Below are 14,037 nucleotides of genomic sequence, written 5' to 3'. Positions count from 1 at the left end.
CCATATATTTTGTTTCATTTCTCATAAAGAAAGTAAACTGGATGCCGGATCACTTAGTTATTCTGTGTCCTATTTTCAGAGTTAATTTTCTGAATGTCTGTTGATTGTGAAATTTGAGGATTGACATTTGTATACACCTTTCACATGGATGTATTCTTTTGAAGTAGAATAGTTTTTCAAATTTTGGTCATAGTTGTTAATATAGTAATTTTTGTAGACACGAGTAATTCACATGTGTTTATTTATGCTTTGTTTTATGTTAGATACATGCAGTGACCTTAACTCGGAGCTGCAGAGGGTATTAACTGGACTGGAGAGTGTGGTATGTGGAAGGAAGAAAAGCAGCTGCAATTTATCAGTGGCAGAGGTAGATAGACATATTGAACAACTCACCACTGCCAGTGAGCACTGCGACCTGGCCATAAAGGTATTTGTACGAGTTAGTCTGTTGTTTGGATTGTCTAGTTTAACCATTGTCGTAAAACAATACTTTCCATGTTTTTCTGAAAATTCAATCCATGTAATCCATGTGTTCTTATATCAAAATGTACAAGTTTAGTTCAGTTCTGTTACACTGGCAAACTATATCCTGTTAGCTGGAGTTCAGATTGGACCAACAAATGGTCTTGAGAATCTTTCTTTGACCTCTAGTTGTGCTAAGAGACTACAGTTTATTATTGTTATAGTTCACTAAAATCCAATTGATTTGTTTCCACAATTTTTGAATGTACAATGGTAAAAAGACATTCAAATCCCTAACGTACAATTCATCCTCTTTATTTATTTTGTGGTATTTATTTGTACTTACCACCCCCCCCCCCCCCAAACTCAGTCCATGACGGCATAAATCACAAACTGCAAAGGTTGAGAAACTTTAAAGTGAAGCAACAACAGGCATTTCATCATAAATAATTGACATGAAATATTCTAGGAAAACCTGTTGATAGGTTTCCTATAAGGTTAATTAAGTATGTGATACTACTTCACTGTATGCATTTGCTCATCATACTAAGGTATTGGATTGCAGTGATTAGTTGTTCTACTAACTTTCTATAATTCAATCATTTAATGTTAAAAACAGGAGGAGGTTATTCAGTCTGTTTTGCCCGTTTGCTAGATTATGCCAGCTCTTTGATTCCTTTTTCCCCATTTTCCAAAGTATCTCTCTCTCTTTTAAACAATGTTATTAATACTGCATCTAACACTTGTATAAAATTGCTGTATAACTGGAAAACACTTCCTTGATTCTTGATCTCTTGTTGTAAACCGTAACATTCAGTACCATTATTGATTGCTTTCTGCACCTGCAAAATAGATTTTAATGATTTATGGACTTGAGACTTTTAGATTTCATGCTTGCCTACCTCTCCTAGTATTTCTTGATTATAACCTATTCTCATCCATCTAATGTCTCCTTCTTTATCGTTCTCAAACCTCTTGGTTTGTTTTAACAGAGGTATTGACTTTTTATTGAAGATGACCTTTGTATTCTGTTAAATTGCTCACGATTGCAATGAGAAATTAATTGATTGAAAAATTTAATAGAGCATTCATGCATTTCAAATTCTAAACTTGCTCTCAGTGCTTCTATATTTAAGGATTAGATGCTATATATAACTATCTTTTTCACTAATTCTAGGAAGTGTAATACTTCTTAACTTCCTTTCTTGCAAACATTGTTTTGCTGAAATCTTTGGCATTCTTAATAGACTGTTGAGGAAATTGAGGGAGTATTAGGACGTGACTTTTATCCCACCCTCACCGAGGAGAGATCTCGATGGGAGAAGGAGTTAGCGGGCCTCAGGGAAGAAAATGAAAGCCTCACAGCGATGTTGTGTAGTAAAGAAGAAGAGCTGAACAGAACCAAGGCCACCATGAATGCTATACGTGAAGAAAGAGACCGGTTACGACGGAGGGTAAGAATCTGTTTGAAATCCTATTCATCACTAATTGTAAATTAGTAGCAGTGTTTGCGGGCACGGTGAATGGAATAATCTGGGTATCCTGCTATTTTTCTGTGTTGGTGGGGAATGTTATAGTTCAGTTTTGCTATACCATGTGATAATTTTTAATATCTTACAATAGAGGGAGTGACTAGGGATTTGGGTTTCAGGAGTTCAGAGTTAGGATCACGACATTGGTTTGGATGAAAAAGGCCTTCTAGAACACTCACTCTAATGTCCTCCCATCACAACATCAAGCTGCTTTTTAAATGAGTTCGGTGTCCTGGCCTTAACCTCCCTTCTTTGGAACCTGCTCCAGTTGCTATTTACCCTCTAAGTAAAGAACTAGGACAAGGCTGTGGAGACATTTGAAAGTAAGGATGAGGAACTTAAAGTCAACACATTATGGAGCTTGGTGAGAATGTGGGTGATGAGGTTGCAGAACAGAATATTTTAGGTTAGTAAGGCTGCGAGAGACTCGAGAAACAATATTTTGATTTTGTTTTGTCTTGTGCTTCATTACACATTTCCTCAAGATTAATTCTGATTGAATTCGTTACAAAATATTGATTAGAGATTTCTGAATCAATAAATCTACTTTAAGATTCTGTAATTAAATTCAGTACTCTCTGAAGGATATTCTGGAGTACTTAAGATTAAATTAGTTTAAGACCAGGTTATTGATGCTTGTTACTAACAAATTTAGTAAAGTAAATGAACATCTGCATTGCTTTCTTTCCTGTGGAGAAACATTTTCTGTGCTTGATACTTTTTCAGAATTTAATTTTTTTAACGATTGGGGGATAGAGAATTTGCCTTTTTTTAATTATAATTTCCTATATTTTATCCTACTCTTTGGTTAATCGGCAACAACAAGGTATAAATTTAAGATTGTCACCCGAAGAATTAAGAGGGAGAGAGGGAAAAAAGGAGAATTTTAGGAGGAACAAATTCACACAGAACAGTGAGGTTGTGGTACTTGCTGCCTAAAGCGGTGGTTGAAGTAGATAGTGCAGATGCATTCAAGAGCACAATAGACCTTCCCATGAGAGAGAGAGGAATACAAGGGTGTGAAGGAGTAAGGAATGGGTGAAGACTCATATAGAGTATACAAAGCGGCCTGATGGTGCCAAGTGGCCTGTTTCCATGCTTTGGTACATTCTTTGTAAATTTTGTAGATTAGTAGAAACCTTTATATGCATAGGATTCGTAAAACATAGAATGCTTTGTCACATGTGACTTGAGTTTGAGATCAGAATGTTTAAGAGATAGTTTGATAGACCAGATTATCGGGATCAGAGTTGTTAGCACCAGTGATGAACGAGCACAACTTGGGCTCATTGGGCTTAATGCCATCATTAATACTACAATTGTTCAGATTTTATGATCTATTACCCAGCCAGGAACATCTTAAGAATACAAGCCATTATAAAAGACAAAAATTAGCATTGAAATTATTCTAAATTTTGCTATCAAAAGTTGTAGGTACAATTTTAGTGACATGTAGAAAGACATACTTGGCATAATTTTATAAATTAAATTAGCCTTTGTTAAATGAGCCTAGAGTTCAAAATCTAACAACAAAAAATACACAGAATCCCCTCTGTCATTGTTTAGACAATTTTACTGGAAGCATTTGTTGCTAAACTGCTTGGTTGGAAAATTATGTTTTTGTTTTCTTTGTGAGATTGTTAGCTGGCAGACTTTGGAGTTGATAAAGCTCCATTGATGATCATCAACGGGGAATTTAGGGCATAAAACTCACTTCTGTGAAATATTTAGAAAAGCAGATGGTGTGAATAGTGGTATTCAACCGTTTTCCATCAATTCAATTTAATTGGTTTAACTCAAAGTACTGAGTCTGCTTTTGTAGTTTTTTTGCATTGTGTTAATTGTGTAGTTTTTTCCAAATCAATACTGCAGTTTGTTTATAATAATCTTGCATTTGATATAGCGCCTTATCACGTCATTGAGACGTCTCAAAGCGCTTCATAGAATATACTGTAAAATGGATTGACTGTATATTTTGTGGGCAAAACTCGGCAATCAATTGTGCACAGCAGTGTCCCACAAGCAGTCGTGGATTCAAGTGACCAAATTATTTTTATTTTTTATTATTGAATAGTCTCCCGGCAATGAAACTTGCTCTCAGTTTGGCTAAAACATTCAAGGTTTCTGCTATGGTCAAATGATGATAAGATTGAGAAAATCACCCCCCCTGCTCCCATTTTCCTTCCTTCACGTTTTTCAGGCTTTGTTTCTTCCAAGTTCTGCCCCTTGGGTGTCGATCAGATGCATTTTTTTGGTCAGCTGGGTGTCTTGACACATGTGGAAACCCATCACCATGGTTAAGAGTCTCCAAACCCAACTGAGATTTCCATGCATCCCACCTACACTTGGAGATTCCCGAGATAGATTGTTCGAATGGAATGTGCACTCTTCTTTCCTGGATGGATGCATCCTGCCTACCCAACTCTGGAAAATATTAGGCGCAGTCTGGCGATAACCACAATTGAGGATTAACCCTAACCCTAATTGGCAGAGAATGGTAATTCACAACTGGAACATGTTTCCAGGAAGGGAGCTGAGGTCAGGACACTGGACTAATTTTTAAAAGCGTCTCGATACTGTGATTGGAGTACGTTTGGCTTGGGATTGTGCAAGAATGCGATCAAATAGGCCTTACCCCAAACTGATCTTGTGAATTGACAAAAGCAGAATTTCTGGTTCTCGAGTACACAATCTCTCTCTCCCTCAGAGGGGCAACTGACCAAGGCTGGAAGCAGCAATAGAGAAACAATTTTGAATTCTTAAAGTGAAATATTGAAGAGTGAGTAGGTGGAGGTCAGAGATAAAGCAAGGATTACTTAGATAATCTTACCAGAGTCTGATTCAAAAATACCTCATCCAGCAAGACGACTACTTCTACGACTAATAATCAATATAGACCTCACTTCTCTCCACCTCCCCCATCCCCAACGCAGCCCAACTCCACCTCAAGGGCTGCAATCAAACAAATTGCCTCAATCTTTAAATGTGCGCAGTGCCTAATGTAGGCACAGCATGCCAGCAAACTTAAGCGTGAAACATGTTCTACAGACACTGCAGGCTAAATAAAAAAGATAAAAAAATTCTTATCCTGTTTTATATTCCCCTCTTAATCCAAACTAGTTACCACATTTGCCTCTATAACAACATTCACTTTCATTTCAAATCAATTATATTTTATGAAGTCATTTATTTTTTACGTGAAGAGCATTACATAAATGGAAGTTGTTAAGACTTTAGAATGTGTTTGTACATGTAATATTCTAAAATTGTTTGTACGAACGCTTGATGAGCTGGAGATAATTTGAATATTTTTATTCCTGATGTTATTGTAATTTTGTTTTGCATCTGTTTGATAGTCTGCATAATTTTACTCATTTCCTAAAAATGATATCTGTTGGATACAATTACAGTGGTTTGTGTTTTTAATGCAGGTGCGAGAGCTGCAGACACGTCTGCAAAGCATTCAGGCATCTGGTCCAGCTAGTCCAAGCCGCTTGACTGCAGCAAATCGACCAATCAACCCAAGTACTGGTGAGCTCAGCACAAGCAGCAGCAGCAATGATATCCCTATTGCAAAGGTGAGTTTCTGTGGCCTCTGGCAATCTCATTGCATTATCTATAACAGCCACCGTCATTGTGCAGCTGCTGTGGAGGCTCCATAATTAGCCTGGAAATCGTATTGCCTTTCTCTTGAGAGTATTTTAGGGCAAACATAAAGGGCGCATGAACTTGTATTGTAGAGGGAGATAAATTAATATTAATTTGGAGGCTTTTAGGTAAAATTAAAGGGTGTCAACCTGCATTAATCAATGTAAGAATTAATTTTGTGATGTAATGCAGCTTTTGCAAATATTTTTTCATGCTATTGCACAAGCAAAGCAATTACTAATGTTAGCATTTTGTTCCTTGATCACGAGGTTGCTGAACGGGTAAAGCTGTCTAAAACAAGGTCAGACTCGTCTTCTTCAGACCGGCCAGTTCTTGGTTCAGAGATTAGCAGTATTGGTGTAAGTATTTAAACCCCATTAGAAGCAACAATTTTAATGGTTCATAATTTGCAGGTCAGGCCTCAATTTCCCAAACCACTCACTGGTAAGTTACTAAACAATTCATGTATCTTTTTGACAGACACATTAGTAAAGAATTGAGGTCACTTATGTATACATTGCAGTGTCAATAGATTTACTCTAATTTATACACTGACTAATTTGCCTGCACTGGCCTGCAGTCTTTACTTTGCAGATGCCTTTAAAGCAATATCAGCCTCCATTATGTAAATAAAATAAAAGCAAACACGAATATTCTGAATAATGTGATGTTTTGTTCAGTAAAATCTTTTAAATTCATTAGAGAGTAGGGGTTAGGAAGCAAAACATGTATCAGCTAAATTAATTGTAGGAGATTCAAGTGGAGAAATCAGTTGTCTCACTGGCATCCACATACACACGTTTTACAACATGATCACTGGAAAGTGATGTGTAGTGGGAACATTAGTTGATTTTTCCTTCTTTAATCCAAGAGTGGGTAGGACAATTGTGGAAGTAGAACTACTTGCTGACTGAGATCAGCTAACAAAGCATGTAATGTAAATTGAACCTACAACTACAATGTCTGTGTGGATTTGTGATGTATTGGGTAGACCCTCTGACCACTAGGTCATCTCTGACCACTCGGTGCTTCCATTTTAATAACCTCGCATCATATCTCGAGACCATATATTTAATATGATTTGTGCAAAGTATGAGTTATGTGAAACTTGCATACGTTATAGGAAATTCAATTGGACTTGGCAGATGTACGACTTAGGCGATTATATGATTTATTATAAAATTCAGACTTATGTGAAATTTACTGTAGTTGGTAAGGGTCAAGTAAAAATAGAATTTGGGTTGTATGTCTGATAGGCATGATCTTTATGAACAGAATGAGATCTGATTCTGAAGTGGAATAGAAAGAAAAGTGACAATTGTGGAAATTTCAAATAAAACGAACAATCCTGGAAATTCATAGCAGCCTAACCACTATCTGAAAAAGGAAAATAGTTTTGGTAATGACCCTTCGATGGGATTTATTTTATGTCAATTTGAGCGAGGTATTTATGTCAAAATAGAAATTGGATTTTGACAGATTTAAGATTTTTGCCATGATTTAAAATGATGTAGTTTCCATTAGCTTGCAGTCTCCCAATGTCGTTTTACTCATTTTAAAATGATAACATATGCTTCCTCTCCTTATTCTTCCTCCCAAATTGTATAAACTCACACGTTTAGCATTAAATTTTAACTGCCAAATCTTCTGTTTGTCTTTGGCCGCCTTCTTTGAATTGGAAGTTCGCTATTTTTGTTTCCTGTGATGTTTGTTTTTCTGAACATTCCATAAGTGGCTATTGAGTGTCCCAGAACTATAACATTGTATTTTATTATTTCATGTGCATTAATGTAAGAATTAACAGAACTAACATTGGAGCATATAACAGCAAATCTCACAGAAACCTGCATTGTCATCTCCTTCCATAGGTGTCCAGTAGTGTAGCAGAACACCTGGCCCATTCTTTGCAGGACTGTTCCAATATCCAAGAAATTTTTCAAACACTCTATTCCCATGGGTCAGCCATCTCTGAAAGCAAAATTCGTGAATTTGAAGTGGAAACTGAAAGGCTAAACAGGTAAAAACTGACAATAACAGCTTTAAACAGGCGGGTTGAACAGCTTCAGTTAACCACAGTGACCAAAGATGGATTGGAAGGATGCCAGTCATTTCCTATTACATTCTACATGAGTTCCTTATAGTTCCTCCTGCATTGTACTTTCCCAAGAGCCAACAAAGAAAGATCAGCAGACTTCTACCTTGTCATGGGAGTCACTTCAGTATTAAAACCGATGACACTCAACTCCAACTTTCTACCTCTATTATCCTTGACTCCAGAATCACTGCTATTCTGACAGACTGCCGAGCAGACATCAAATCCAGAATGAGCCATATCTTTCTCCAACTCAATATCGACAAAACTGAAGCTTTCCTGCTTGGCTCCTGTCAGCACCTCCATTCCTTAAATGCTAACTGTATCGACTCCCTGGATTCCTCCAACTGTGAGAATCTCCTGCACAGCTGAAACCCTTTTCCTCTCCTTTATCATCCCCAGACTTGATCTTGCCAGTGCTCTTCTTGTCAGCCTCACTAGCTCCACCTCTGAATATTCATACCATACAGAACTCCATAGCCCGTATCCTCTCGCTCACTAACCTCAGGGAATCTATCACCCCCATCTTCGTCCAGCTTCACTGGCTCCCTATCCCCCAGTGCATCAACTTTAAGATCCTCTTCCTCACCTTCAGACGCGCTATTCCCTAAGATCACTGGCAATCCTACTCCCATGACCGCTCTTTTCACTCTGGAACTGTATCATCCCCTCTCCCCACCATCGGTATTCAGCATGGTGAGAACCTGCAGCTTGCCTTTTTAGCCAGGAAGTAGGTGTGCTATATTGGGATCTATGAACTGGGATCACACAGATTTATAAAATAGGGGAAGGGTTTTCCAAAGGGAGCTTGTACAAATTCTGTTGAAATAAGTTATGCCCTCTCATGTGTTGTTGGAAGGAGTATATTTATTGTTGAGCATGTATCGTAGTCAACAACATGAAAAGTACAATGCAAACCGATCCTGTTCAAATTCTATTGTTGTGACTTTTGGATAAGAATAGGATTGGTCTTTGCTATCATAGGAGTTCTGTAACTCAGGGATTAGAGCACTTGCCTCGCAAGCGAGAGACCTGGGTTCGATTCCCGGCAGGGCAAAACCTTGGGCAAGTTTCCTTACTCCACACGCCTAAGAATAATCCCTCAAGAAAAAAATAATAAAATTGGGTCACTTCAATCCACGATTGTTTGTGGGACACTGCTGTATGCAATTGGCTGCCGCGTTTCGCCCACAACATATACAGTCAATTCACTTAACAGTATATTCTGTGAAACGCTTTGAGACGTCTAGAAGACGTGAAAAGTGCTATTTCAAATGCAAGGATTATTTATTATTATCATACCCCTAGAGCTAATTTGCCTGCCAAGCCCTCTGACTGCCGGTGTTTGTGGAATCATGCTCCTGCACTATTGGGGGTAGAGTGAAGTAAAATTTTGTTTTAAAATTTAAAGTTATTTGATTAGTGAACATCAAAATTGTAAAAAAAAACCTACTTAATTCTTTGTTCCCTATTTATAAACTGACCTTCTGCTAAACCATCTAGTTTATACGATCTCTGTTATATTAACTTTGTGTCCTTTTCTCCTGCAGTCGAATTGAACACTTAAAATCACAAAATGACTTATTAACTATAACATTGGAAGAATGCAAAAGCAATGCTGAAAGAATGAGTATGCTGGTTGGTAAATATGAATCCAATAGCACAGCATTAAGGCTTGCATTGCAGTACAGGTAAACACAATAAATATTAAGTGTTTTATTGATATTTCAGGTAGTTTTCTGTGTAATATCATGCATTAATACAAATACGGAGTGAGTGAAACTTGTTAAAGGTGGACAATCATATGATACTATTACTTAATTAATCTCAAAATATGTTTCAATATTTTGTCTTTGTGAAAATGATCTTTCCTTTCCCCAAACCAGAAACGTGGTTTGGGGAGAGGAAAGGATCATTTTCACAATGACAGAATGAAGAAGTGAACACATTCATGAAGAAATGTTGCTTTAATTATGAATTTACTTTTGTACTGCAAGTTGTTAGTCATTGTGTAATACTGAATTGTCATGTCAGCAGTTTTCAGTTATAAAATATAATCACTAATATTTGATGGCACCTTATGTTTGCAGTGAGCAATGCATTGAAGCCTATGAATTACTGTTGGCCTTGGCTGAGAGTGAACAAGGGCTTATTCTGGGGCAATTCAGAGCTGCTGGTGTTGGATCTGTAGGTAGGTATAAATTGTTGGCTTCTAAAAATTTTGTATATTAACGGGAAGAGAGAAACCTCAAACAGACGATTTACATAAGTGAACTGATTTTCAAAAGGAATTTGAAATAGTTAAGATTTTGTATTGCTTATAACTGAAAATAGTATTATTAGCACCAATAACCTGATGATGCACACAATGATGTTAGAGTCATGCAATTATCAAAGCTCTAATTATACTCCTTCTAGGTGTGTCAATTCAGCCATGTGGTTATGAAAGTCAGATGAAAGTTGTTTAGCAAGCACATACCAGTACAATTACAAGAAAAAAAGGAACAAAACGAATCCATAATCTTAGAGCAACTGAGTTTACCATCCAGTCTCAGTACCTACTTACTCAGAGCTGCCCAATACAGGAGGTCCAGTAAAATAGATCGTAACTTCTAATCTGTCCTAATCATTTATGGGGCTTAAGTCTCATGATATGAGATTTCCATTCTGTCAGATGAGGCCTTCGATAACTTTACCTCAGACTTTCAGTCCATAACACCAGACAACAAGAACAAAATCTTGTTCAAAGTTGCATTTATAGAGCGCCCTTCACACGAGGTAGTGTTTCAGATCACTGTAGAATGGCAGGGTTGGATGCAGAGCAAGGGAGGAGGGCGAGTGACCAAAGGCACGGTCTACAACATAGGAATAGAAAAAAGGAAAATAGAAAATGTGGCTGATGGCATGGCCACCAATAGTGTTGTTGATGAGTACAAGGGTGCACAGCAGGCCTGGGTTAACTAAGCGAAAGGAGTTGGCAGAGGAGTGGGGTGTGAGCAGATCAGAGAGATACGGCGGTGCGAGGGAGTGAAGGGATTTGTATGTGAGCGTGAAGGTCTTGAAGTTGATCCGTTCGGCAACAGAGTATCAGTTGAAGCGAGTGAGGATTAGGGTGATGGGTGTGTGAACTTTGATTTTAACATTAGCACATGCATATTCATTAGACATGATGCACAGATTGAGGGTTTTCCCTTGGGTTATACTGGGTATGTCCACTCACCACTGCCCATCTTCGATCCTATCTTGCATCTAATAGCACTGTATGTTCACCAAGCCACACGCTCGTTCAGCATTAGCAGCATTGGATGAAGCCCTATTCTGAACCATCATTCAATTCTCCTCCTCATACTTGGGTTACTGGTAGTGAAGGTGGTTGGTTATAAAATTGCCTTATCCCATCATGGTAACTAATTGCTTTATTGTGAACATCTCTCCATGAATTTGCCTCATTGAACATCTGATTCTAACCTTGGCACATACATATTCATTAAATAGGACAGAAACAAATGTAATATCATTTGGTTATAAATTACAAAGTTCTAGTCCAGTTGCAATATGGATATTCTGTCTATTTACTGTAGGTCATCTGTGGCTGATTAAAATACTGTCGTTGCTTCAGTGTGTAAACCAGTTCAGGTTGGACATATTAAATCTAACTCTTGCTATGAATTTAACTAGTGATGAATTATTTTGCTTCTACACTACTGGCAGTCAACAATATTATTATTCTCACTTTTGCAGATTCTTTATTCAGACTTTATTGGCACATGGAAATTAGAATGTTTCATTATTGTATTCAATATGTTAGGACTCCTTGACATCAAAGCTTCTAAACTAGGAATCCTGACAATGTACTGTAAATGAAGGATATTTAAAACTAAATTTAATTTTACAAACTAGATTTCGTGGAAATAAGCCAGATATCAGATATACTGGAATAAAACTGATACATGACATTTAATTCAATGGTGTGGTTTTGGATAGCAGTTTGTGCACTGTTGCCTAGCAGTTTAATCAATGAAATCTGTACTTAAGTCAAGAAAACATTCTGGACTCATTCATAACATTACATATTTTTATATTAAATTAGATTAAATAAAGCAAATTGCTTGTTATTCTATACTATAATTACTAATCCCTGACAAAAGGCAAACCAGATTTAGAAACCGGCTTTATGAATCCTGTCACTGTTGCTTACGCTTTATGCATTGTTAAAAAGAAACTCAGAATTAAATGCGCATAGGATTCGTGAACCTGGTGACGTGCACCTTGCTTCCTTAAGGAAATGAGAAAGGAATTTACATTTTAGATTCTCATAAGTGAACTGTACTTGATTGGAGAATTATAAAGGTTAGCCCCATTTATTTTTTAATAAAAGGATAAGTGTAAACGTGGGTGTTCAAAGAAGAAATGGGGTCACAAGTATACCCATTGACTGTTCCTAAACTAGTGAACTTAGGTGATGGGTCAGGATGCATAGTTTAGCATCGAAAGTGACTGATGGATTAAGGAATGGTGGATAGAATTTAATATAGATAGGTAGATGTAAGGGTATGCATAAACCTTAAACACGGAGCGTTCAGACAATACAGTCTGAAATACATTAGTAATCACGTGAAAGCACACAAATACACAGTATTTGACATGGTACTTCATAATAAATCAGTTGAACCATTTTGGGACATCCTCCCGATGTGAAAGGCCTGTACCAAATGCAAGGATTATTATTTTTATTCTTGTAGTTATTAATAATAATAATAATTTGGGTGTGATTAGTGACTTTCTTTGGATATATCCAGTCAGTGCGAAAAATTTTACTTACAGGATATTTCAGGACATATATCTATCTGAAATTGAAAACACCTATATCATCTTGTTTAGATCACAGTGAGACCACATTTCAAATATGTGTAGTTCCAACCATTCCATCTTCAAAAGGATATTTATATCTGAGAGGGTTGAAATTGACCAGGATGATTTATTGACCAGCGCTCAGATCTTATGAAGGAAGGCTCAGAAATGAATTTATAGGAATGTTTTTTTTAAGTTGGTGAAAAGAGGATTGAGAGCAACCTGATTGGGGTTTGAAATGCTGAGAGCAATTGATAAAGTAGATGAAGCAGATTATTTCATTTGGATTCTGAACACATAACTGGAGGTCACAAGCAACGAATTGATGATCAGGAATTTTTTTTCTCCCAGAGTGATGAATGTGTGAAATAGACAGCCAGCTAAAGAAATGAATACTGGGTTGATTGACAACTCTAAGAAAGAGATGGATCGTTATGTAATTAGGAATATGATTGAGGATTATATGAATAAAGCAGTCATAGCAATAATCAAATATAGTTGTAACATGATTCCTGAGCTGCTGGGACCTTGGAAGGGTGTTATTGGACTAAATAGGTGGTCTGGAGTTTTGCTTAGCTTAATTTACCAAATGACTAACTTAGCAAAACCTTTCCTCGGGTGGTGCAGTGGCTTGAGGAAATTAATATAAGATCATGTACCACCTACCATCGCTAATTAAAAGCGCCAGTAATTTATTCTGGGCCTCTGCCAATTTGGCTTTGAAGCTCGCCACTGGGAGATTGGTAACAACAGCCTGGGTAACATACCCTCTGATTTTAGTATGGCTGGTTGGGTAGGGTGGTGGGAGGGGGAGAGATGGCCCTGTGCAGATTTGCATTCTTTCAGTCTAGCGGATGACATTGAGGCTCCAATGTGCTATGCACTTCATTATCTCATTCTCCTTCCTTGCTCCCTCCCCCCCACCACTCCAACATTAAGTTTAGGAGTTACATGTAGTTAAAATTGGAGTTGCAGTGATATTTAAAACCAGAATGTTTCATTTCTAGCTTCTAGTTTATTTTGGTAAAGCATGCTTGAATCTACATTTTATTTTGTTTAATTAATTATCTTACTTGATGTTTTATTGAATTGAACTGAAAATAAGATTTCTGTGTTCTTGTGTAATTGTTCCTCTGTATTGCCTTCAACAAATCCAAACTTTATCTCTACTATCTAGGTGATGAAAATGGTGAGGAAAACATAACATTGATGTTAAAGCGGGCACATGACTGCAGGAAAACTGCAGAGAATGCTGCAAAAGCACTATTAATGAAACTCGATGGTAGTTGTGGTGGTGCATGTACTGTAACGGGATGTATTGTACAACCTTGGGAAAGTCTGTCTTCACACAGTCACACCAGGTAGGTTCTCTGTTATTGGTTATATTGAGTCAGTTCAGACCCAAAAGATCAATTTCCAACCTGTTGATTAACTGTGAATCTTGAAGATGGT

The 14,037-nt window shown here is 37.3% G+C and overlaps 1 protein-coding gene across 3 annotated transcripts in view; it reads left to right on the top strand.

Annotated features, from left to right (window-relative positions):
• Positions 1-14,037, top strand: part of mcc (MCC regulator of WNT signaling pathway) — a 112,082-nt gene that overhangs the window by 81,059 nt on the left and 16,986 nt on the right. For all 3 annotated transcript variants that reach the window (XM_007897389.2, XM_007897390.2, XM_007897388.2), the window contains 8 exons: positions 264-427; positions 1,710-1,916; positions 5,426-5,572; positions 5,912-6,001; positions 7,511-7,659; positions 9,285-9,425; positions 9,825-9,925; positions 13,763-13,946. In XM_007897389.2, coding sequence (XP_007895580.2) covers positions 264-427; positions 1,710-1,916; positions 5,426-5,572; positions 5,912-6,001; positions 7,511-7,659; positions 9,285-9,425; positions 9,825-9,925; positions 13,763-13,946 — 1,183 coding nt within the window. The remainder of the gene's footprint in view (positions 1-263; positions 428-1,709; positions 1,917-5,425; positions 5,573-5,911; positions 6,002-7,510; positions 7,660-9,284; positions 9,426-9,824; positions 9,926-13,762; positions 13,947-14,037) is intronic.

This window comes from Callorhinchus milii, unplaced genomic scaffold (genome assembly GCF_018977255.1).
Source record: "Callorhinchus milii isolate IMCB2004 unplaced genomic scaffold, IMCB_Cmil_1.0 Scaffold1, whole genome shotgun sequence".
Taxonomy (NCBI): domain Eukaryota; kingdom Metazoa; phylum Chordata; class Chondrichthyes; order Chimaeriformes; family Callorhinchidae; genus Callorhinchus; species Callorhinchus milii.
Note: the sequence above shows the minus strand (reverse complement) of the source record. Positions and strands in the feature narration are given on the sequence as shown.